Source organism: Triplophysa dalaica, chromosome 4, assembly GCF_015846415.1.
Source record: "Triplophysa dalaica isolate WHDGS20190420 chromosome 4, ASM1584641v1, whole genome shotgun sequence".
Taxonomy (NCBI): Eukaryota; Metazoa; Chordata; class Actinopteri; order Cypriniformes; family Nemacheilidae; genus Triplophysa; species Triplophysa dalaica.
The window spans coordinates 14195431-14221931 of record NC_079545.1 but is presented as its reverse complement, the minus strand read 5'-3'; the positions used below and the strand labels follow the sequence as shown (position 1 = coordinate 14221931).

The 26501-nt window shown below is 36.3% G+C and overlaps 1 protein-coding gene and 1 long non-coding RNA gene across 2 annotated transcripts; one reads left to right on the top strand and one right to left on the bottom strand.

Moving 5' to 3' along the window:
• The first annotated feature begins 930 nt into the window (after positions 1-930).
• Positions 931-26450, top strand: ddr2l (discoidin domain receptor family, member 2, like). The gene is made up of 17 exons (XM_056745709.1): positions 931-1069; positions 10298-10402; positions 10789-10891; positions 11500-11728; positions 11961-12108; positions 12944-13049; positions 14430-14616; positions 14909-15155; positions 15415-15507; positions 15675-15820; positions 15940-16144; positions 18761-19005; positions 19245-19372; positions 20035-20232; positions 20585-20819; positions 21167-21316; positions 23983-26450. Exons 2-17 carry the CDS (start codon positions 10345-10347, stop codon positions 24118-24120), a joined length of 2616 nt encoding a protein of 871 aa, XP_056601687.1. The 5' UTR covers positions 931-1069; positions 10298-10344; the 3' UTR covers positions 24121-26450.
• LOC130419188 (uncharacterized) lies at positions 3260-5236 on the bottom strand. The gene is made up of 3 exons (XR_008906472.1): positions 4990-5236; positions 4345-4438; positions 3260-4010 (listed from the first exon to the last, which is right to left on the bottom strand). It is a non-coding gene; the product is annotated as an uncharacterized LOC130419188 (long non-coding RNA).
• Positions 26451-26501: the final 51 nt, after the last annotated feature.

The window sequence follows — 26501 nt, the reverse complement described above, 5'->3', positions numbered from 1 at the left end:
AAAGAATTACAATTTATATAGTACTTCTTTATGTGTTATTAAAGATTTAGTGAAAAAGAAAAATATTTGAGCGAAGACTGTTTATAAACTATGTCAACAAAAAATGATGCCTTGTTAACTATTTTTTACTCCTTAAAGTATGTTTTTGTTCGAAAACAGAGCAACAAAAAAAATATACAAGAAAGTCTTAAAGCTGAGCTGTGGGTACTCAAAATGGTGCCAGAGAATACAATACTTTATTGAGTTAATATGCATTATACTGTATCTTGTGTCAACAACAAGCTCACGCAATCCTTCAGTAAATTAAAAATGACAATATATAGTAGACATAATATTTAGGGATCACCTTTTACAAGCTTACTGTGATTCATATAGCAATAATAATCATGGACATTAATGTTGAACATGTCTCTGCTTTACCATCTATTCATGTGATGGTGGACTGGGCAGGAACATGAGACTGATCATTTATTTCAAATCTTCTGAATCAATACAGACCATAACATAAAACAGTATTACTACACTGCTAACATTTTCCAAAAGATGATTTGTTAGGCTGTATGCTTCCATAAAGAATTAGGTTTTGGTAGAACTTAAATGATTCATTCTTTAGCATGTTGAAGAGTGCAGTTTTTAATTCCAAAGGCCCCATAATTAGTTTGTAGACTTTTGATATTATAGATGACATGCTGAACTTTCATGTTACAGCCTACAAGGTGGTTTATAATTTGGTCATTTTAATGTAGAATAACACTAATAAATGACACGATTAATTCATTCATATTATTAATAATGAAGATTATGGTAAGAATAGCCTGATGGTGATAATCTGTTTTATTTCCAGTCTGTTCAGTGTTGCATAGATTGCTTCCCTTCTCCAAGTGGCCGGAAGAGGGATGTGATGTAAAATCACATTGAACGGGTTTTTTTTCGAGCTGTGCAGCAGATCTTCCGATGCATTGTAACATCGTTGAAGAGCATAAACTCTTTCTCACAATGCTACAGCATCTGTAATGGCGCGTTGACCTTCGAATGTGGGACTAAACAATCGCCAGGATCCTAAAAACAGGTAATCGATCGGTTTAAAGCAAAAGATAAAGAGTTTGAAAGACAAGACTGAACTTGTTGATTTCTTGGCTTCTTTGTTGCGATTGAGAAACACTGATGCCTGTTGACTCTCAACGAAACGTTTCGTGGATGTTTAAACTTTGTTTCGTCCATTTCGGGCGCTTTTGTGTTTTCACCATCATCTTAGTTTTGTTGTCGATTATTTTGAAATGTTTTATATACATGAACTGCTGCATTTGATATCGGAAAGGATTATATTTTTAGCATGGCAATGTGTTTTGTGCTGCTTGTTTAGCTCTGATGCCTTGAAGCTATCGTTTCTGACTTTACAAGTTAGTGTGATTTAGCATTTGTCATGTTTTATACGTTAGGCCGCGTTGTTACTGGTTTAACTGTTTTACTAGAAGTTGCTGATATCGTTGTCATCATTAATTGATCATGTCAAAACGACTTTAACGTACAAACGCTGTTAAATGGTGTTTTATGTTACGGTTTCTGCACGAGCTCACCGGCGGCAGTTCTCGCGCCGCGCGCTCGTTCCTCGAAATGATAGGGCAGCGCGCGTTCTCGTGCACATCTGTAACCAGATATGAGCGAGAGGCCTTTTACAGACCTCAAGCTTGCACTGTATTTTACTCCATGTGGTAAAAATATGACAATCACTATGACAAAAAACTAACAATAATTTTATTATGGAAGAAGTTTAGGAAAATTAACCATGGTTTTACCATAGTAAACATACAAGTGTATTTGTGATACAATTAGATTATCACAAATGATAATTGATCCAAAACGTGCTTTCTGCACTTGTACAAAGGGTCATTTTTCTTAGGGTTGAATCGGTGGATTAGTTTATTGAAATTAGCGAGTTGCAAGAATGACATGTTCTTGATGACATTTTCGGACATCACTCTAATGGAGACATTTTAAGGAAAAGTTCACCAAAAAAGAAAAAATCTGTCATCGTTTAGTCACCCTCCTGTCATTTCCAACATGTATGACTTTCTTCTGCATAATAAGATATTTTGAAGAATGTCGGTAACCAAACAACATGGGCCACTATTGACTTCCATGGGCCCCTTGTGATCTCCCGGGAATTCATAACTATTTCACGGGGTGGCTAGATTGTATTCGTACGATGTGAATCATAAGACATATGATTATTTGAGAAAAGCATTACTAAAGCCCCTCCCAACAGGTCATTTGAAGGCTTCAATAATGGACAAATGAGCTAAAGGCCATCTCAGAAATGAAATAGAAATGAATAGAAGTTTAAAAAAAAGTTTTATTGAGTTGCATTTAGATGTAAGCACATGCACCAGCATCGCTAGAGGTAGCTTACACAATCTAGAAAACATAAATATCTAATATGAACGTAATGGTGTGTTAAGATATATACAAAACTATATTAATAAACAGATAAACAAAACAAATTATGCAAGAATTCAATTTATGTCTTTTCTCTATGTTGTTCAAGTTTAGGTTAGGTGCGATCTCTTATCTATTTTAAATAGCAATACAATTTTTACAAAATGACCTGAAATTGTTCATGACATTAAGAGTATTTGTTAGGCTAAAGTAAAATAATATCACTGAATATCCCACCATTGGGCGCATCACTTGGTGTGGCACTTGTTGGATCTAGGCTGAGTTTTATATTCAAATGTCACATAACATTGCTGATATTTCCTCCACCGTGTTTTTTATTATTTGCCTTGCGGGCTGTTCTTCTTCCTGCTCTGATACAACAAGTGTTGTGTGACAGGGCAGAAAAATGAAAAATGCCTTAAGCATAAATGCTCATAAATGTGCTCAAACTTGCGGAGAATGTACGATAAAATGTGAAATGCATGAAAACGTAATGCAGTAGAAAAAAATGTACGACTAATTTCTTAGCTAAAGCTGTTTTGCCGATGTGACCTCACCTTTAGCTTGGTTTGCCAAAAGCTTTGTAGTGGTAATACCAGTAAAATATCATCTGAACCCAGTGGGCAATTGATGTTAAATAGACATCAAATTGACGTCAAACATCGGCATCAAAGAATTGGTCAAAAATGCAAATCAAATCGATGTCAAAATTTGACATCAAATTGACATCAAGTTTTGACGTTAATTTGATTAGCAATTTCTTTTACATTTTTTAACAAATTGATGTCCTATTCTAGACCAATAAATAATGAAACAACAGTACTTAATGTAAGACATGTTTTATTAAATACAATCAGCTACAATTCCAGAAATTTAAAATGTTCTTAAACCACTAATAAATATAAAATCCTCCTTGAATTACTTTTTAATTAAATATTAACATTTAAATTGATATATAAATATTAAGTGATCTGGAAAAAGCCATCACATGACAAAATTGTACATATTACAGGTTTTGATATCATATGAAAGCTCTCAAGCCCTTTCCATTTGTTAAAAACATTTACATTTACGTGTAGTTGTTTAGCAGACGCTTTTATCCAAAGCGACTTACAGTGCACTTATTACAGGGACAATCCCCCTGGAGCAACGGGGAGTAAAGTGTCTTGCTCAAGGACACAGTGGTGGTGGCTACTAGGATAGAACCAGCAACCTTTTGATTTACCAGTTCAGTGGTTTAACCCACTAGACCACCCACTCCATAAAAACAATTTGTAAATTAAATAAAAACAGTTTTGGAAAGGGCTTAATAGCTTTCATATGATACTAAAACCAGTATTTTTTATTTCACCATGTGATGGGTTTTCCCAGATCATATCCCAAATGAACAAAAATAATTTTGATAAACAATTGGCTTAAGGCCTACTTATTCAGAATCTGAACACACATCAATCGCCGATTTCCCCTTTTGTCGTCCCATACCCCCACATCTATCGGGAGCAGACCGGAGATTTTTTAGCTGTATTTTTTTATTTCAGCCTCTGATAATGAAGGTTTGGACTGCTGTAGTGCACCTAAATGAAGATGAAACCACAATTAGCACACCTTTTAAGACATTAAAATATACCTAACATTTTTCAGCAACCATCACTTGTACATAGAAGTTAATGCAAGTTGCTGCTCTTAAATGTTTATTAACACTAAGATGTTCCCAGGTTTAAATAAGTATCTGTTAAATTTAGAAATGTGCACTACTTGCAAATATTTAAGAGTTGTTAAATGTTTTAAATGTGTCAGTTTACTAAGATAAGATTGTAATTTAAGCATTACATGTTTAATTTACTTAAAATGTAGCATATGTTGATAGACACTACATCCTCTAATCATACAAGAAAAGTAATGTAGTACCTATTATAACACGACATAGCCGTGTTTTCCAAAGGCCTTCTTCATTCCTGAGCCATCCATATTCATTGTTGACATCAATTTGTTTGTAAGAATTCTGAAAAAAAAGACAACCATATCAGTATTCAATGATTGTTAAGATTGTTGAACAATACAACTAAGTGACCAGAACAGCTGAGAAGTTTTCCTTTGAGCACAGTAACACAAATTGTCATTGAACCAGCTTTTGGTACCTTTAGTAGTGTGGGCTGGTCCTGCTTGACACAGTGGACCATCTACCAGGACATTTTAGAACACTTCATCAGTGTGTATCAAATTATGAATTATAATTATGGGTATGTTTCGCTTTGTCGCATAGCATCGGTAAAGAGATTCAAATGAGGGCATTTTTATTTTATCCGAATATTAATTGCAAAACTAACATTACTCACTGACATTTCTAAATCGTTAACTCAACGTTACACGCTTAATGGATCGCACATTAACATTACCTCAGAAATCTTCACGGTACTTCTGGCGGGATATTTCAACTCACCAGATTCTAATATATCGCCAAGTCATATATTTCATCAAAACACAATCTTCTAGGTTTTCAAAGTTACCCAATATATATCGTATTTTTTATTTCATGAGATGTTTATTACTCACCTGATAAAAAGCGACAACCTTCTCCAATGCTTCGACCGCATAGCAAACACTGGCCTCTACGCAAGACGTGATGACGTACGTTTCAACGGTCAACGTAGTAAATCCTCCAAATATTTTTATAAATTTTATATTTTTACGTGTATGTATAAAATAATATGTTATACTACATTTGCATCAAATTTCACACAAAAAATAAATTAATTGTTGTAGTCCATTCACTAACTTCAGCTGCTGAGAAACCCGGAAATGTGAAATAGGCCATGGCGCCGTCTAAGGTGGTATTAAGAAATACATAAGACAGATAATAAATGGGCATTAAAACTACAGAGAATGAATGGGCATTGTAGGCCCAACATTTTTCATAATAAAATTAATGATTAATTAATGATTATTAATAAAAATTAAGGAAAAATAAAAATTTATAAAAAATAATAAAAAAGTTATAAGAGTTTTTTGACTAAAATGAACATGAAGTTGTAATACTGTAAAAATGGTACATACATTATAAGGTATTACAATTTTATGAGTATTTTCAATTACAGCAATGTTTTTCTAATTTTACAGTAATATAATATCACTATAAATAACCAAAATAAGGAAACATAATACTTTATGTGGGGTTACAGCAAAAATGCTGCTTTTGTTTTTAATATTTTAAATTGTAATTACATCTGAATGTATTATTGGCAAATCAGTATATTTTCTTGTAAAATTTAACAATCACTGTTTCCTTTTATTTCAGCATGAGTATTTACATACTTTTAAAAAAAGTGTTTTTTACCACAGAAGTTACAGCAGTCCACTTTCATGTACAAATCCAACAACTGCTTCAAAAGATGTGACAAATAGATGCATTTTGAGGGGCCAGTTAGAAGAAAAATGCTATTTCAACTGGATTTACATTGATGTCAATATGATGTCAATACAACATCAAATGAATGCCTATAATGCAACGTTGATTTGACGTCATTTCAATGTCAAACATATTGGGCTATACTTACATTAACCAATTTCAGTATGGGATAAACCTCATATTTTCACCTCATTAAAAACCTTGAAGAATTTAATGTATGATTTGAATTTGAAATGATGTGGTGCACCATCTTGATCAAATCTTGTCTGAAATTTGACGTCAAATTGACATCGAGGTGCCCGCTGGGAAACTATGTGCTGTTTGCATATTTGTGTCGAAACATTCGAGCATGGGATAAAAAACAACTTTCCTTTGATTTATTAGAATTGATGGCTGTTCTCTGTTAAACGTGAGAAACTGTGCTGCATATTCTTTGCTATCGTGATAAGTTATCTGGAGTTTACCAAAGGAATGTCTATGCAGGGGTTCTCAGCTGTTCTCAGACCTGATAAGTGCTAGAACGTAGAACAAATGACTGTTCAAGGTCAGTGGTGTGTGAGAAATATTTGTAAAGCAAAAACATTTATTAAATTCAGGAATGATTTTTATGCTTTCCAGGTGGAGGAGGGTGCTTAGTTGTAGTATAATGCGGCAATGTCAAATTTCTCATTTACTCTTTCAAGCAGTTTGCAGATCTTGGCGTAAACCGTTGAAGTAGTTGCCAAAAAAAGGTTGTCATTGAAACATTTTGTTTGGATATTCCTCTTGTGTGGTGTGTTTCAAGTACACTTGAAGGTATTTTATACGTGAATCGCTGATCGTTGGATCAGATCAGATTTATGATGTTTCTGGCTCTGAATTTCTTGGACTTTTAGCTCTACAGTATCTCTTGTTCAGACAACAGTTACTCTTATGCTTTTGTCGTGCACATTGTTTATTGTGTTGCATAATGTGAGATGTTTGGCATGAATTCTCAACATCAGTCACTGAGGGAACTCAATGCAGCAACCAAATTGAAGGAATGTGAGAAAAAGCTGCGTGTCAGTGTGTTTGTGGGAGGACAACGTGTTGTGTAGATGATGCTGAATAACACGGGTTCACATTTCTCCTGCTGTTTAACTCGGTTGAGCAAACACGCTCCTGCATGTCTGCTGAGTTTCGCATGTTGCTCTGCATGCATGCGTGTACTTGCAAGTTGTATGAGTCTGGGATTTGGGAATTTAAGAATCTTGAGGCTGCCTGGATCAGCCTGGATGTTAATGTATGTTTTTATTTCTACATACTTATTATACACAACATCAGTTTATTATGTAAACTTTGAATACAGTTGGTTGCGAAAAATTGTTTGACAGCCCTATTAGAATGAAAAAATAATTAAGAATAATTTTTATTCTTCCAAAACCAAATTCTTTTCGCTATACTATTAACATTAATGTTAAACTTCTATACTTGTTCTGTTCTGTATGTGAGTTATGCCCCAAATCATTTTAAGAAGCATTTTTTGTAATTGGTCTGTTAGTGTTTTGCTGCTCTGCTGTTTTTTCTTGGTTGGTCACATGAGGTCCCTTAGAAAGATGAACAAGACGGCTGGAATCCCGGTACTGGACAGGCCTATATGAGCCAGACATTACATAAACCATCTGAAACATCCATCCCTTTATTCTCTCTCTCGTTCTGGTTTCCTTTAGTCATTCACCCAAATAACCACCAACACATATTGTTTGCCTTTGAAAAGTGTTGTTGTGTGAGGGCAGACACTTTGGCTCTCAAGGAATGTTTAGGTTGTTTCCTAAAAAGTGGGTTTGAAAGATGTTTCATTTTTTGTAAATCTCAATATAGGCCGTCGGGTATTTCCATGTGCAGATGTTCTGAAAGCAAAAAACAACAAAAATAAAGATCGAAACTGCTTCACCGCAGTAAGCGTGGCCCATCTGACCCGTGTGCGACCCATCTGGCATTGCCCTTGAGATGAGCTGTACTCTTCTGTGTTTTCTAATGAAAACAAATGAACTCTATAAACTTGTACAGTAAATGGCCGATGATGACGGTGTGTGTGTAATTGTCTCTGGAGAAATGGATGGGGCGTGATACACTCATGAAATCAGACACATTCCTGTGGTCTGAGGTTTGAGAAAGAGACCCTACACAGTTAAAAACACAAGCTAACACATGAACTGCACACTGTCTTTACAAGCAACAACTCTTATTTTTATCTCACTCTTTCCAGTGATGAAACTTGCTGGTATCAAAGGGGCCCCAGATCCTCTGCAGTATTTCCGAGGCATTCAATGATGCTTACATACATTTAGAAAAGTATCAGATTTTGACATTTTCTGCGGGAACATCACAGTGCCATGATGTTGTGCATGGTTACTAGGGTGTTGCTATGTTGTATTTTGGTAGTAAGATGTATTGACTCGTGGTTTCGTCTATTATGTAATTATAGTGGAATTGTAAAGAAAAATTACAGCCCGTCTCTGCTCAAGCCGAATGATTTGAGATATCAATGGTGAATTTGGTGAATTTTATACTTAATTTTCATGTTATTGGTTTGTTTAAATCACTGAGCGTATGAGCAATAATAAAATAATAATAATATATGCTTTCTAGCAAACACCCCTAATGATATAGTGCAAGAATTTTGAAGGATTAGATTTTATGCAGAGGTTTTGGAATTGATAGCAACCTTCTGAATATGTCTGGATGTCTGCGAGAGCGGGATTTTCTCAGTTTTTTTGCAGATATATGACGACCACTAATGTGAAATTCTGTGCGTACAATATTACAGATAAACAGAAAGACTATAAAAGCTGCACTGTTTGGTACAATTGAGTACCATTATCAATTGTTATGTCTTGTTTTATGTTATGCCTCTTTCGAGTAAATATCCTTAATTTAAGTCAAAGAGTTCATGTTAATAAAACAATGTTTATTTAATGCAATTTAGTGGTTTGAAATGAGAAGCTTTTTAGCTATTACAAAACTCATCATCCATCAGTTATTCCGATTAGCCTACTGGGGTGTTTATTGTATTGTTTTTGTATTGTATTGCGAATCTTATTGTATAGAAATAATTGTCACAACAGAGAATATATATATAAATATAGTAGCACTCATCTTTAGTGTCAGTAACACTGTGTATTTCAAAAAGTGGTTTTATTTACAACTTGTGAGACTTTTACTCTGAATGCAGGGCTCTAGACCGCGACAAATGCTCGGTAAATGCATTGGTGCTAGTGCGTAAAACTTATTTTTGCCAAAGATTTATTTGAACATTTAATGTAATTTATGAGTAGTGAATGAGCATGCTTGGACCATTTAACAAGAGTGGTTAGTAAGATTAAGTATTTAAAGTTTACTGTTGACAATGTGTAGTTAAGTAAATATATAACAATTTAGTTCTGAGTTGCTTTTGAGTTTTCAGCTAGCTAAATTGATTTGATTTTATGTGGTAAAAATAAAGAAGGTCAGTATAGCTTTTATATAGCTTTTTGCAAAGAGGGCAATAAAGGAGGATTGTGAAGAGTGACAGGTTATATTTGTGTCAGATCATTTCATAGCCAATATATAACTTAAATATAAAACTAAATAATAGCAACTGTATAAAATAGCAAATGCAAAGTTTATTTATTGTGCACGCAAGGGTTAAAGCGCACAGAGACAAATTAACAGAACGATTCATCAACTGAGGTCATTATGCAAGGTCTTTATGATACCTTTAAAAAAGGGTGCGGCCAAATTGTAAGTTGGTGCAACCAACTGAGAAAGTGGGTCTCGCCAGTGCGACCAGTGGGAAAAATGCGTCAAGAGCCCTGGAATGGGACAGAATTGTCAGTGATTCCTCGACCACATCTGCTCTGGCATAGTTTGCATAGTTAGCATAGCAGTGATGCTAACGTGACCTGTGGGTTTTCATCGTACGATTTATTTCATAGGAGGATTTCTATCTCATACACAGTGGTGTCATGAGGTCAATTGTGCCTTTGGACACTTGAGCCACACTTTCACTTTATAAATTATGAATGTCAATGCAATATTTAATTAAATATCAAAGCAAGTAGCATCTGCAAAAATGATGAAATTGCAACCGCTGACTGCTAAACAAATACAGTGTAAACTGCCAACTGCTCAGTATTGTGCATGAAACACTAAGAAATCATAGTTGACTGACATTACGTCTGTTTTGTAACTGATTGCTTTGCGTTGTGTACTAAGTATCTCGGTTTCTGCACTTTAAACTTAATGTAGTATTTAATGCCTAGGGCCTACCGAAAATTCAAAGACTTGGTAGTATACTCACCCTGCTCTGAAAGGATGCTTGTGTTGTCTTTCCTGCGAATAAGTTAAACTTGGATTGATATAATGTAATGACATGAAGGTATAATTATGTCTTAATACATTTTGGGATCATCCCTGAATAACTGAAATATTTGAAGTACTTTTTCTTTCTTGCAGAGATGTAGTCTGTACTGTGGTCTGTTGGCAGGCTGTGACATCTCATTATGCTGCTCTATCTGCTGCTGGCCTTACAAACTAAGGTCAATGCCCAGACAGACCCAGGTAACATTAGCACACGCACCCATTTACTGTATACATGCCAGATTTATAGAAGTCTAATATGTAAAAATTCTTTACAATACTTTTAATTGATGCCCCATATTTCAGTATCCTTCTTTTCAAAGTTCACATTCCTATTCAAAGCACAATAATAAATGCTGCAATGATGAGAATATTAATATTGAATAAGACTGAAAGTAAGTACTTTTAAGAATAAAGCGAGCCGATGGACTGTAATTTGGCAGTAATCCGACTGTAATCTTTTACTTTCTAATAATATATTTAGTTTTATAATCCGCTGGTATAATAGCTGGTATAATCCGTATTTGACTCGGTCTAGCTGTTGTGCTTGTGTTGATGTATCTCATTCTGTTCTTTGCTCTCCGCAGCTCAATGTCGATATCCTCTTGGTATGGAGGATGGGAGGATCCAAAACGATGACATCACTGCCTCCAGCCAGTGGTATGAAACCACTGGACCCCAATATGCAAGGTAACATAGATATAACGGTTGTCCGTTTGAGTGCTGCACCTTAAGCGAGGCACCTCTCGTATCTTTAAGTATACAAACTTTTACTTAAATACTTAGTATCGAATGTTATCGTTTAAGATATAATCCAATGTGTATACACGACTTAAGGTTCAAAAACGCTTTATTTTCCACATACCGTGCATGTTTGTATCTCCTCTTTTCCCCGCCTCTCTGAAACACGTAGATGTGAAAAGCAAGGTGTGCTATGATTGGCCAGTTTACTGCGTAGTAATTGATTGAATACCGCAAGCGTGTGACGGAAATCCAACGCATTTCACAGTATTTGGAACGTCAGGTTCCAAAGCAATTGAACCGTCAGGTACCTTACTTGCATATACATTTGGGAGGTCTTAGTCAACTCATACCACAAACTGACGTAGATTTGTGTGGGTGTGGTTACACGAGGCGTTTCAGGCAGGTCTGGTGAGCATTCACTTTTAGATAGAATTCATCTTTTGTTCCGACACTTTAATATTTGCAATTTTACATCTCTAATGAAAAGGCAACTTACAACACACCAAAGACACCTGATATGACCCCTTTAAAGAATTATTACATTGGTCGTTCAGGTTGAACAGAGAGGAGGGAGATGGTGCCTGGTGTCCTGCTGGTCAACTGCAACCTTCAGATGTTCAGTATCTTCAGCTCGACCTTGGTCAGCTCATCTTTCTCACCGTGGTTGCTACGCAGGGTCGTTACGCACGGAATTCCGGCAACGAGTATGCACGCAAGTACCGCCTGGAGTACAGTCGTGACGGGCACCGGTGGATACCCTGGAGAAATCGCTTTGGCAGTGAGGTACAAAAGACGAAGTGATCGTAAATATTTTTATCAGTGTGAAGTTCTGTAAAAATGAATGTTTTGTAAAACTTCTTAGGCATTATTGAAAGCTTACTGTATTAAATCTGGTTAATGATCATTTTTGTTTAGACATTATTTCTTTTGATTTTGGGGTGAACTTGAACCTGTCCTGGCATGTTAATTAAGAGTCACACAACATTAATACGGGTGATGTAATTTTGCCTAACAGATTATAATGGGAAATGTTAACACGTACGACTCTGTGGTACGAGATCTTCACCCTCCAATCATCACTCGTTTCCTGCGTCTGATTCCTGTCACTGATGCTGTACACACGGTGTGTATGAGAGTGGAGCTGTTCGGATGTCTCTGGCAGGGTAAGCCATTTTACACCACAATTTTAGGTAGTGAATATTGTATTTAGACTAAAAACCAACACAAAATCACAGCAAAAACGTAACTATTTTACGACGTGGGCATGTGGCTAATTTTGACTTATTTGTATGACTTCGTACAAAATCATTCGTACATTTTATTATGAATTGCTTTTGTGCATGTGATGTAAGGGTTGGGGTTTCAGAATTGCCTTTTTTTAGTAATCACACATTCATGCACAGTTTACAACGTGTGAATTCATACGAATACGGCACCTCGTAAAATAGTTACGAATTCCCGCGAGTTAAGGTTGCAAAAATCCATTCAAAACAACCCATTGACTTCAGAATGAGGTCACTAAAAGTGCTAGTTTCCAGTTTTTCACCTACATCATTAACTCCATTGTTCACAACCTAAAAGTCAAATTAGCAATGTTGCTTTGAAAATTATTTGCAAACCTCCATATAACTACAGGATTTGTGGTACCATTAATAGCCATTCCAGGTCAAATTATGATTCTTGTGTGAACATTGTAGACAGATATGCACTAGATTTTAAACTTGAGCTCGGACAGATCGTGCAAATACAGTTTTGTTCTTTCTTATGGGTTGCAGAACGAAGCTGAGCGTTTTGCCAGTCGGTGAAGGAGCTCAGAGCCTCACATGAGAACAGCTGTAGTTTATGTAGATCGACCCCCTGGTGTTTGATTTGCTCCAGCTTTAATTCATCTGACCTCAGTTACTCGAGTACCTTAAACACGAGCCAAGAGAAATGAGTAATGACATTCTACAGCTAAAACTTATTAAAGTTTGTCTCTCTCTCTCTTCTGGTGTGCAGATGGCCTGACAGCCTACAGCTCTCCGGAAGGTCAAACTATGATGGCTCCGGGATATCCCAATATGGCACTTAACGACTCCACTTATGACGGTGCTCTAAAACGCAGGTGATTTATATAGCGCTGAATGGTATGTGTAGCTTTAAAAAGTTAGTTTAGAAAATAATGAAAATTTGTCATTTATTCAACCTGATGTCATACTGCACTCGTCTTTCTTCTTAAAGGGATTGTTCACCCGAAAATGAAAATTCTGTCCTCATTTACTCAACCTTATGTAATTTCATACCTGTATAGATTACTTTGAACCGATGAACACAGAGAAAGATATTTGGAAGAATGTTAATAATTTTCAGTTCTGGGACATCGTTGACTACCATAGTAGGACGAATGAAATCATAATCAAAGGTGCCCGAGATAATCAAAGGTTTTGTTTTCCTAACTTCTTCAAAATATCTCATTATGTGTTCAACATAACCAAAAAAAATCTTTCTATGGTAGTGGAAGTTGTCCCAGAACTGAAAATTGCTAACATTCTTCCAAATATTTTTCCATGTGTTCATTGGAACTAAGAAATGTATAAAGGTTTTAAACAACCTGAGGTTGAGTAAATGTTGAGTGATTTTTAATTTTTGCACTTTAAGCACCATAAATATAGGACACACATATCGCGTTTGGTTTTCCAAACCTTTTGAAGCTTTGTGAAGTCTATTTTTATAAAAAATCTTTAATGAATGAGAGATTTGAACACTAAGGAAGGAAAAGATCTCGAAGCTTTAATACATAGAATTAAGAATTACAATTAGGTAAATAAAAATCTGGGTTCAAAACTGCCTCCTTACCTCCATTCGCAACATTAAGGATATAATAAGGATTTACAAGTTAAGCTGTCCTGTACATTTTTGTGGGAATTGTCAGTTGTATGTCATTTGACTGCAAAAAATGTAAATATAATAACACATCCAGACATTTTACATTTTAACAGAGATTGCGATAGAGGGGCTTTCCGGATTGCGTGGCTCAAAGTAAATTTTTATTTTATATGATTTAGTTTTGCTCTGTTCTTGAATCAAAATTATGTAGTGCACAAATCATTTTGGACTTTTTTATATTTCTTATATTTTAATACGTTTGTGGTGTTTGTTTTGGGCATTTTTGTAAGTAAAGCCATCACATCGCTATGCTTTTGTTGATGAAAATCACTCACTCAGTCTTCAGGATTTCTACCTGATGACCGAGTTTTTGCTTTTGTTTGAACTGACCTTTTTTTAAAAATAAACTTTGCACACAGTTTGAAGGTTATCTGTTTCTTCACATTGGTTCCACATCCTTCTTTTCCCGACTTACCAAAGCCAGCTGCCAACTTCGAGATTGTGGTGGTTTTGGGGTCATTCTATAGCAGAACAATCATGATTGTCTTTAAGTTCTCGAATAATGCGAATCACTCCCCGCCAAAAGCTGAGTGCTTCCTGTCTTACGCTGGTCCCACAGGAAGATGTCCGGAGGGCTGGGTCAGCTGACGGACGGCGTGATTGGTCAAGATGATTTCGTACAGTGGAGGCCATACAGACTGTGGCCCGGAAATGACTATGTGGGTTGGAGGAACGACAGTTTGCAACCTGGATATGTGGAGATGGAGTTTGTGTTCGACAGACAAAGAAACTTCACCTCAATGAAGGTGAGAGTGAAAAACTGGCTTTGTGTTAAAATCTAAATTCTGTCATTTATAAACAATCATGTCATTCAAAACGTGTATATGTGGAAACAAAGGAAGATATTTTGAGAAATGTCTCATTAGTCTTACAATGGAAGTCAATGGGAACCAATGTTCTTCGAAATGTCTTTCGTGTTCTGCAGAAAATAATTTGTCATACAATACGGGCAAATAAATATTTTTTGGGATGAACTATCCCTTTAAGTAATTTAATCACTACAAATCTGTTTATCTCTTATTTTATTCTTTTTAACAGGTTCACAGTAATAACATGTTCTCTCGGGGTGTGAAGATCTTTGCGTCCGTATCCTGCATGTTTAAACTGCACCTCATCTCTGAGTGGGAACCAGAGGCGGTGGAGTTTCACACAGTTGTGGACGACCGGAACCCGAGCGCTCGATACGTGACAGTTCCATTGAAGCACAGATCAGCCACGGCTCTAAGCTGCCGGTTCTACTTTGCTGACACTTGGATGTTGTTCAGCGAGATCTCGTTCCAGTCTGGTACGAAATATGAATGAGCAGTTCCCTTCCACTGCCTTTCCTCAAGTTAAATTTATTCAAAAGTGCTTTTGCTACTATTATTATTTCCAGTTTTTAAATTGCACTTTGACACAGACTTTCAACATGGTAATACAATGTAGCTCATTCCTCTCCATCTCATATTTCCAAATCCTCCTCTTGTTTATTGTCTGTACATGTTAAGAGCGATAAATGCATATTTAAGTTGGTTTAATTTGAATTCAATTATTTTGCATCGCAGCCACCAATGTGCTTCCTACCCAGAAGCCCCCAGTGTTTACCCCGCCCTCATATGAAGTTAACAGCAAACTAGAAAGTACTACACAAAAAATAGGTAAATCGTGAATAAAATGAATAATGAATAAATTATTTTTTATTTAATGATTGTTTTTTTTTTAATGTACTGATAAAGTGTACACCTCGAATGCATTGCAAGTACTTTTGGATAAAAGCATTTGCAAAATACATAAACAAAATAAAAAATGTGAACCTTTTTTGCAGACATCAAGACGACACCAAAGACAGGCTCCCCTGAAGAGGGCAGTACATCGATTCTGATTGGCTGTCTGGTGACTATTATTCTTTTGTTGGTGGTCATCATCTTCTTGATTTTATGGTGCCAATACGTTTGTAAAGTCCTGGAGAAGGTATGTGTGCTTGTTTTAACTCATAAGGCCAGCTTTTAGCTTATAATTGATCAATCAGAAGCATTATGCTGTTCAAAAACATAACCAGAAGTCATTACAGTCAAGCCTTTCTCGCTCAGGCTCCGAGACGTATTTTGGAGGAGGAGGCAACAGTGCGTCTGTCTTCTAGCAGCGACACTATAATACTGCAGACGCCTCCGGTTCCCCCCCGTGTGTCAATCGATCCTCCCTATGAGAGGATCTTCCTGCTGGATCCCCAGTATCAGGATCCCGCTGTGCTCAGAAACAAACTCCCAGAGCTGTCCCAAAGTGCAGAGTCTTCTGGTACACACACATATTATCATATTACTGGGTTTTATAACAAAGCCTTTTAGCATGTTCTTGTTCATTGTAATACTGAGCATCTCCGCTCTCGTACAGTATTGTTTCTGAAACGGACTTCTTTCTTCTTTTAAACAAAAAGTTTATCAGAAAATGAAAATTCTCTCAAAGTTTACTCGACCTCATTCCGTCCCAGATCTATGTCTACATGTCACCATATATGAATTTATGACTGAAACTGCATGCATTTGTTTTGGTTTCCGCTAAATATGCTCAAAATGCTATGCTTTCTAACACACTATTGTTTTGCTTTAAATTATATTGGAGTCGTTTGGATTACTTTTGTGATGTTCCATGTGTGGATGTCCCGTATAAGAAGATAAAATGGCAACATTGTAATATAAATTTCAAGTTTTGTGACTGATAAGAATGGCATGAGGGTGATTAAATAATGAGATCATTTTCATTTTCCTTTAAAATACATTTTCTCTCTTTCACATGTTTAACATGAACTCTTTCATTGATTCCTTGTAAATCATTTTGCATGCTGCCTGTCAATTCTTGTCCTTTCTTTCACTCTTTAGTCCGGCTTTCTTTAGCTTTGTACAGATGTTGTGGGTGAACTCCGACTGATCTGAGTATTCCACCAGGGTAAGATCCAAAGCTAGATGTTTCCTTTGCTTTTTACTGGGTGACTTTTTTCTCTTACACCCAGATCTCTGTTTTTGCCCTATTCTTGATTTCTCTCTCTCTCTCTCTCTCTCTCTCTCTCCCTCTTTCTCTCTCTATGTTTTCAGTCAATGTAATTACAGGTAAAACCAGGAGGGGTTCGGGTGGTTTGAACAACACACCCCTTACTGTCAAAGGTCCTGAATTTTAATCAGTATTTTTGCCTTTTAAATAACAACTGCAAATAATAAGGACCATGGGCGTACAAGCACAAAAAATCTTATCAGTAGCTTCAGTGGTGCAGTGAGTAGGACGTGTGACAAGTTATATCAGTTTTGACGCTTTCAACTAAATTCGAATTCACCTTTCGCCAAACTAACTCTTCTACATTTTCACATATCATATCGGCATTTATTTTCAACAACATACAGGAACATTTAAAAATATTTGGCCATGTTTTTCAACACATGATCTCACGGCATGCCATTGTCAACTTTAGTCATATAAAATCATTTCTCAAAAACAAAATAGTTAACAGTGAACATGCTGGGTGGCTAGTGTAACAGAGACAAGCGGAGAGGGACGTGCAAGTAAACCAGACTCCCAGATGTCAAGGATTGTTCTAGCGACAGACGCTTGTTCTTCTCGTTAGAGCGATCGTTTCCCTTTGCGTACAGACACTGGATCAAGAACTGTTCGAAGCGGGTAAAGCAGGAGCAGTTAGTCATTCTGGAGAACCACTAGCCACAGTATTAGGTACAAGTTTATCATTTGTTCACTTTATAATTTATTATATTTATTAAAGTTAAATGATTCATAGCATTTATTGGAAATATTTGGCACAATTATTGACACCCAACCACAGACCTCACTCATTTTCAAACCTTAGCTACGGCCATGAAATGGCTAACCTTAGCTAATACTGGAGTCATGAGAATTCATGTGTGAAAACTGCCCAGGTTAACTACATGTTAGTACATGTTTGTTAGTAATTGTAATAATTAACACCTGAAAATAAAACTACGTTTATCTGAGTATTTATAATGATCCGCTGGATTCGTTGTGGCCCCCCGATTACACATTTGTGACCCTGGATTATGAAACCAGTCTTATGTAGCATGGGAACAAGACAAGAACACATTGTATTGGTCAAAATTATCGATAATTTTTTTACACTCAGAACATTAGTATATTAAGTAAAGATCATGTTCCATGAAGATATTTTGTAAATTTCCTAACATAAATACATAAAAACTTTATTTTTGTGACTGGATAGCCTGCCACAGAGCCCCTGATTAACAACATAAAAGGCAGTTTTCTCAATATTTGGATTTGTTTGCACTCTCAGATTGCTGAGTTTTAAAGGGTTGTATCTCAGCCTTTATTTATTCCGCTTTCATATTATGTAAAAGTCTCCATTTCGAAAAATGTAAAAATAAGGCTGGTCACAGGGTCACATTTTACCATTTGTATGGAGAGTGAGGCATTCATATAAACAGCGGAGTCTGAGCTACAAGTATTTAAATAATAAATAAGGGGGGAAACGACAAAATGGTACACTTTTTGAGAAAAAGAACCACCCCTTCCAGAAGGCTGGCTACTGTCCTGAGTTAGTGTGGTACATTCATATTGCCAAAGCATTAGAAGCTGAGATTTGCTTGCTGCTGTGTGTAGATTTTTTTTTTAAAGTGCGAGAATACTTAAATATATAGTGTATTTAACATACTGTAAAATAATAAACAATAAAAATTTTGAGGTCAAAACACTGAAAACTAATAAAAAAGAGGCCCATTCAAACCAATACCAAGACATTGTTTTAAAGCTCATTCTGAATTTAAGAGAATTGCAGAGTTCACACCACAACTATAACTGTAATTGATACAGAGGAACAAATAGGTTTTTTACAATGACAGTCAACCCAAAGTCATTGTTGTCTGTATCTCTCTTCAGCCTGCGGTGGAGGCTACGCCGAGCCCGATGTTACACTGTGCACCCCCCACCAGAATTTTCAGAGCAGTGTGCCCCATTACGCTGAGACAGACATCATAAGCCTTCAGGGGGTCACCGGGAGCAATATGTACGCCGTTCCTGCACTCACCGTCGACTCCCTTACGCGGAAGGACATTTCTGTCGCCGAGTTTCCTCGAGAGTGCCTGCTTTTTAGAGAGAAACTGGGAGAAGGCCAGTTCGGGGAGGTGAGTCTGGATGACATGGAGTGGGAAAGAAAATTACAAGCCGCCCACTACAAACCACAGTGGGAGGATTTTGGGGTTTTTGTTGCCTTGTGTTATGTTGGCGTTTTGTACTTGATTTGTTACTTTTTACGGACTGATTTAAAAAATGTTGTCAAGGTTAAACAGTGTGTAATACTCATATGTGTGTGCATGGTTCAAGCAATTCAAGAAATGCGGTTCATTGTCTTTGATGTTTCCAGGTGCACTTGTGTGAGGCCGAGGGTTTGGCAGAATTTTTGGGAGAAGGCGCCCCGTTACCCGAGCTGGATGGCAGGCCGGCCCTGGTGGCAGTTAAACAGCTTAGATCGGACGCCACCAGCAATGCCAGGTGTTAAAAAATGTGGACATGCAATTGTGTACGATTGAAATTCCCATTCAAAATGGATTAGGATCAATAATACCAATCAGTTTCTGCCATGTTTCTATAAATCACACTTCCCAAATGTGGAAAGTTTCCCACTTGTAATTCCGACGGTGTGGTGAAACGTATCTGCCATAATCCTGTAAATAGGTGTGTCACAATATCCCGGTATTGACAATAGTCTGGGTTTCAAAAAACAAGGATTATTGTTATTGTGTTAATTCTACACATAAAGTAGAATTCTGTGCATAATTCTGTGCATGACTAACACAAAGAAAACTAAATGAAAGATCAGTTTGATGGATAGCATCATTTATTTATTTATTTTAAAAAACAAAAAGCCCATATTGTGATAATATCGGCAAATGTGTGCCCAACACGCAATATTATGTTATTTTTGCCAAAATAACCGTGTAGTGCAAACCTGATATTGTACTTTCTGGATTATGGATTCTGGATTTTCTAGTACAAATTCCTGTAAGTATAAATTTCTTAATATCCAATATGGGACATGTGTAACATTCAGGTAGGTCATTAACCTCAAAGGATTTTAGATCTTGCATATTTCTATTCATTGATATACTGTATATTAAGGGTGTTCATGACCTTAAACGTTCTTTACCCGTTAGGAATGACTTCCTGAAGGAGATCAAGATCATGTCGCGTCTGAACAACCCCAACATCATTCAGCTGCTGTGCGTGTGCGTGAGTTCGGATCCACTGTGCATGGTAACGGAGTACATGGAGAACGGAGATCTCAACATGTTCCTGTCTCAGAGAGAGATCGAGAGCACACTTACACATGCCAACAACATTCCGTCTGTCAGGTGTGTCTGTCATAATGTATGCCTCTGACATTTATACACTTTCATCTCCACACTGGGGTCAATATCCTTATCCTGCAGGTCAAATTCGAGCGTAACATTCCTAACCTTTAGATTCTTCACATTAACCTTACAGTTTCAAATCAGCTTCGTAGAAATGATGGAAAACGTGACTGGTTTAAAATGATACGATTTTGGGAATCCTATAAAAATCTTGTTTTCGAATGAATACAGTAACGGATCCATTTGAGATTAAAATTCAACTGATATTCAAACCTGATTCACTGTCTTGATTCTGTCTCGTCCCACTTGCATATTCCCATTCAGAGAACGTTTTATTTTTGTGTCTCTTCAGCATAGCAGATCTGTTGCACATGTCGGTACAGATCTCATCTGGCATGAAGTATTTGGCCTCTCTGAACTTTGTGCATCGTGATCTTGCCACACGGAACTGTCTCCTGGACCGCCACCTCACCATTAAGATCTCTGACTTCGGCATGAGCAGAAACCTGTACAGCAGCGATTACTATCGTATACAAGGTCGCGCTGTACTGCCTATACGCTGGATGGCCTGGGAGAGCATCCTGCTGGTGAGAGAGACTGTATATTTTTATTTTCAAATGTATTCATTTGTCCTACATAACCATACATGGTATGCAATAAATAACTATACCGTAAAATGCTTTGTACGACACTCGACCTACGGTATGCAATACTTTTATATACACAATTTAAGTTAGAATAAAAAAGATTTATGTTACTTTTCATATGCAAGGCACGATTTTCTTTCCTCTGTTTACTTTGTTATTCATATTTAAACAGAAAGTTGGGTGGGGTAGATTGGAGAGCTTGTTTGTTTTGTTCATAGATTTTGTATTTGTGTGTTAGAAACCTCAGTTTAAAATGGCTTTCTTTGTCAATGCATTATGTGTTTTAGGGTAAGTTCACAACAGCCAGCGACGTTTGGGCATTTGGGGTAACTCTTTGGGAGATCTTTACTCTCTGTAAGGAGCAGCCCTACAGTCTTCTGTCTGATGAGCAGGTCATCGAAAACACAGGAGAGTTCTTCAGAAACCAGGGGAGACAGGTATACACACACCAAAGACAGCTTGGGATGGTGGCACAAAGGGGTAGCGATGATGTATGTCCGATAAAATCTCAGCCAGCTCTGTTACATCCATCACACGTAGCATCCATAGGGAACAATGGCATTCTTCACATGGCGCTCAAAATGCACATTGGATTACAGTCAACAACGTGGGTCAAATTATCCAAATAGAATGTCATACATCAACAACCAAAAAGAAGAAGCGCTTCAGGCTATTCCTTTTAAGCCACATCCACAAATATGAAAAAAATCTAAGTAAACTTTTGCATGTACTCGAGGCTTGATCACAAAGGCAGATAGCAATGTTTCGTTCAAAGGGTTGTCAGTTCGCTGAAATTTGAACGTTTTCTTACTAGATACATCATTATCAATAGATGAAAAATTACAGTTGTGCTCAAAAGTTTACATACCACTTGCAGAATATGGAAAAAGCTGAAAAAATATGAGGATGTTTGAGAAAATAAAAGTTTATTTTTAATATAGTCCTGCCCTGAGCAAGTTATTTCACTAAAGAAATGTTAACACAAAGTTCACACTAGAGAATAATAACACTTTGCTGCCCACAAAGTCAACATGATTCATTTTAAGTCAGGTGTCCTTCAGAAGATTTAAGAATACATAAATGTTTTTCTGGAAATGTAATATATTTTTTTACACCAAAACCATTTTAGTAGGTTTACACCCACCTGACTTTAAATGAATCATGTTGACTTTGTGTGCAGCACTGATTGTTTCTATCTATTGTAATAGTTGTGTATGAGTCTCTTGATTGTCCTCAATGTAAAAAGATGAATCTCAACATCATACAGTTACTGTTGGACATGAGTCAAATCTACAGAAATGCTGAAAAAGCAAAGATTGTTGATAGCGGACCAGCCAAGTTAATTATCTGCTCCTTCTCCATCCGAACTTAGTTAATAGAACATCATTTAGTGAAATAACTTGCTCAGGGCAGGACTAAATGTAAAATAAACCTTAATTTTCAAAAATCCACTTATTTTTACAAAAGTTTCAGCTTTTCCAGATTCTGCAAGGGGTATGTAAACTTTTGAGCACAACTTTACCTCAGCGCAATGAGAACAGAATTGGTTTAGCTGCCTGGCCACTTTAATTTTCTTTATTAAACATAATCTGAAAAAGTGGCTTACATTATCAGTGATGTAGGAGTGTCCCATATACCGGTATTGACATTAAACGTGATAAGTAACTTCTAAATGTCAATCATAACTCTGATTATGGATATTGTGTCAATAATGCACCTATAATGATTTTGCAAATATCAAGTGTCAGTCTGGGGTGGGTTTCTCTAAAGCACTGTTAGCCAACTATGGTTGCAAGTTTCATCTTTCCATCAAATTTCAGTGATTTAAAGGGTAAATTCATCCCAAAATCAATTTTTATTACTGATCTTTTACTCACTCACATGATGTTAAACATGTTTTGAGAACAGTTCCTCCTCACAGTTCCAGGCCTCCTCATAGACATAATGGTTATAGTTGTTGTCAAGGTCCAGAAAAGTACAAAAGACATTGTTTAATTGGTCCATCCATTAATACTGACTCAATTGAATTTACTTTGAAGCGACGAGAATGCTTTATGTGCGAAAAACAAACCAAAATAACGACTTTAATCAATATATTCTCCTCTGTCATGTCAGTCTATGGTGCAGGTTCACGTTCTTGTAAACACAGAGTTGCACTTCCAGGTTGACAGTCAGAAAGCCGGCATCTGGCCTCATCGAATGCACAGTTTGGCATCATTGCAGTTCATTCCATATCCTTCATGCTAAATACATACAAGTTCAATTTTATATCTTGTAGTTTGTCAAGAAAATAGAAGTGCTGTTTTTTTAAAGTACGCAGACCTGTGTGCTCTAGGACCCAGGGGAATCCCTGGGCGGAATGACGTAGCATGCCATTTATAAATGAATCAAGTATCGTGAAATAAACGACCAAAAACAAAAATAGGATTACAAAAGTAGTCCTTAAATGCACTGTATGTTATTTACGGCAAGAAATTGACATTAATTTGATCTGAACGTACTCTATTTATTAGTTGAGGTCATTACTCCAAAACCTGTGTGGCGTCATCAACTGACTACTGAACCAACTTGGTTCAAACAAATGATCTCTGAATACGGTTTCGGGGCACCCAATGATCTATATAAATGACTAGATTACGCCTAGAACGCTAAATTAAAGCGTCGCCATCTTGGTAATCCTGCCTGATAGAGAGCACCATTGACTTATTGTCAAAATCTAAACTCGTTTTTCATCTTATTAGGCACGCGATAAGTTTTTTGTTTTCCAGTGTTTATGTTTATTTTGGGCAGAGTAGCAACGTATAGAAATCAGTGTATCTTGGTAAGTGTGTATTGCATGTTGTAATGGCACTTGTAAATGTTTAGAAATAAAGCAAAGAATTAGATTAAAATCATTTTTATAATATATATATATTTTTTTAACTATTTACCCCAACTATTAACAAAAACTTTGGCCACAATAATCATGTAGTGAAAAGTCACAAAAAGGAGGTTAAAAAGATTTAATATTTAATAATATTAAATGCTTTATGTAAAAAGTACTTCTACTTTTTGTTATCATTAACTCATTTGTAGTGTCTATTTCTTTCTCCCCTACATTTAGATTTGTCTCTCCGCGCCTCCTCTCTGTCCATCATTTCTGTTCGAGGTCATGATGCGTTGCTGGAGTCGAGACATTGCCGACCGACCCTCCTTTCAAAGTTTGTACCAGACCCTGCGAACTTTTGCTCCCCCCTTATGACTGACACCTGCTCTACTCAATCAACCTGGGGGTAAACTGACGCTATGTCAGGAATGAATGCTCTTCCTGCAGACGGTCAGAGAAGTAGAATGGGAACATTATAGCCACAATGTAGCGTCATCGGAGCATTAGGAATCCAGTGGAGATCTGGAAATTTACACTTTGTGATAGGCATTCACATCTCCATTGGTACTCAAAGAGCTTTTCGAATCCATAGACACTTGAGATGTTTCTTTTTACTTTATATTCTTGTACAACATTTTTTCTTCTTTTATCATAAATGTTCTCTTAATTGTTGTTTTTTATTTTACAAAAGAACAGTGACTCTTTAGCCAACTTTATAATCGAGGCATATAAAGCAACTGGACGAATGTTGTGTTTGTCAGAACTGGTTGTGTATTGTTAAGCACTGCTGTCTGTTGTCGTTTTTTGTCTTGTTTTTGTTCTTTATTTACCCGCACACTGGAGATATAATGTCTTGTTGTTCTGATAATAAGTGTTGTTTTGCTTTCTGAATATGAATGTTTTTACAGGTTCTTTGGATATACCCGGGTTGGAGATCTTCCCTGCCTGGGTCTAGCAGAACTACTGTAATAGTTACATTATAAACCCTTTCAATGGAGAAAGAGAGGGTTGTAGAGCCAACGGTGGACTGATGTGCAGTTGAATGCACTGTTTCCTTCCCCCAATTTGTAATAAACCAATATCCCGGGTTCAATGCATGTTAAATGTGGGGTTTAATGTTAATTAGCATAGAAAATAAATTGAATTTATCTCATTGGAATTATGTGGATTAGTGGTGAAAATAAATAATTTGTTAATTAAATGACATAATTTAAACTGAAGTTGAAGAGATAGTTCACCCAAAAAGAACCGAGCTGATCTGGAAACCGAGCTGGAAAATAAATATATGGGAGTCAATGGGGGAAGATATATGCTCGGTTACTGAATTTCTAACAAATATCTTCTTTAAGCAGAACAAAGAAATGTATACATGTTTGGAAAAATCTGAGGGTGATTTAACATCAAATTCATTTTTGGGTGAACTATTAATTTAACGAGAAAACAAAAAGAGCAACAACTACAAATATATTAACATTATAACATTATTTACAAAAATACAAAAGTTACACTGTTTATTTGTGTCTTTTTTAAAGGGACTTTATGGTTCACGTTATTGTGCCATAGTTTCTGTGAATAGAGTTTGACTTGTATTGAACCCTGAAAGTTTCAAAACCATCTTTCAAAAACCAGCAATATTTCATCCCAACAGCCAGAAAAACTCAAAGCAAAACTGTGTATCACCTTGATGTTGCTATAAAGTTGCTAAATGCATTGTTGCTGCATAAACACAGGTCTGGGATGAGATTAAGGGATAATTACATTGATATTGTTTCTAGAGATCTAGTTAGATGTTTGATCTCTATAGAAGGCACATGAATTTGGGGATAATGTCTGCAAAATCGAAATTACTCTAAGCACATTTTCTCTATATTTTTACCCACTTTAATGTTGTATAAAACTTGTATGTCTTGTAACAAATGTTTATGAAAGAGTGTTGCACCAAGAAATCACTCTTATCTCTTATCAAGTCTTAAAATGGTTTGATGGACTAATGTATAACTATAATCGAATATTTCTTACAAGCATTCCTTTTCGTAGATTGTTTACCGTATTTTAGAAATTGTCTTAAATGTTTTATTATTTAGCTTTTCAAAGGTTCATTGCTGGATGTCTTATTAATAGGTTTATTGAGGGCAACCACTAAAACTCAATCTCCCAGAAATCTTTGCTGCAGTGAGCCTGAGTCAATTTCTGTTAAGACTGATCAGAGTTTGCTTTTCACATGTATACAGAGATCAAGAATGCATGAATGCGTGAATGAACAATACCGTGCCTGGTTCTATGAGTGTTTTCATAAATTAGCATTCTGTTACTATCCTTAAAACCTTTTATCTATCCGTGCGTCCTTTATGTATGTTGCATAAACAGTGTAGATACTGTATAGTAATATATTGGGGACTGAGAAAGACTTGCTCACTTTGAGCTTGCGTTGTCATTCTTGTTTTCCATATTAAAATACATTTTGCTGTAATGTGCGGCCTAGTGTGTTTTACTCCTTTTTTATTTCAACAACTTGATATGCTATTGTCAATAATACAGTAATCATGATACATGAATTTATTTGCCCTACACATTTATTTATATCCTGTACTTTACTTGTCTGTGTGTTTTTGCATATTTTTGGTCTACATATTAGCTGACATTGAATCGTTGACTTCAATGCTGAGTCATGGCAGTCTAAATAAATAAAGGATGTATTAATGTGAGTTTAGGGTTAACAGTCTCTGAATGTGTACACATATATTTTTAACAGCCTT

What these genes read in the sequence shown, in the direction of transcription:
- ddr2l (XM_056745709.1), top strand. Translation starts at nt 10,345, where the DNA reads ATGCTGCTCTATCTGCTGCTGGCCTTACAAACTAAGGTCAATGCCCAG. An exon ending in GACGGTGCTCTAAAACGCAG is followed by an intron (nt 13,050 to 14,429) that starts GTGATTTATATA and finishes CTGGTCCCACAG; the next exon opens with GAAGATGTCCGGAGGGCTGG. An exon ending in AAGTACTACACAAAAAATAG is followed by an intron (nt 15,508 to 15,674) that starts GTAAATCGTGAA and finishes CCTTTTTTGCAG; the next exon opens with ACATCAAGACGACACCAAAG.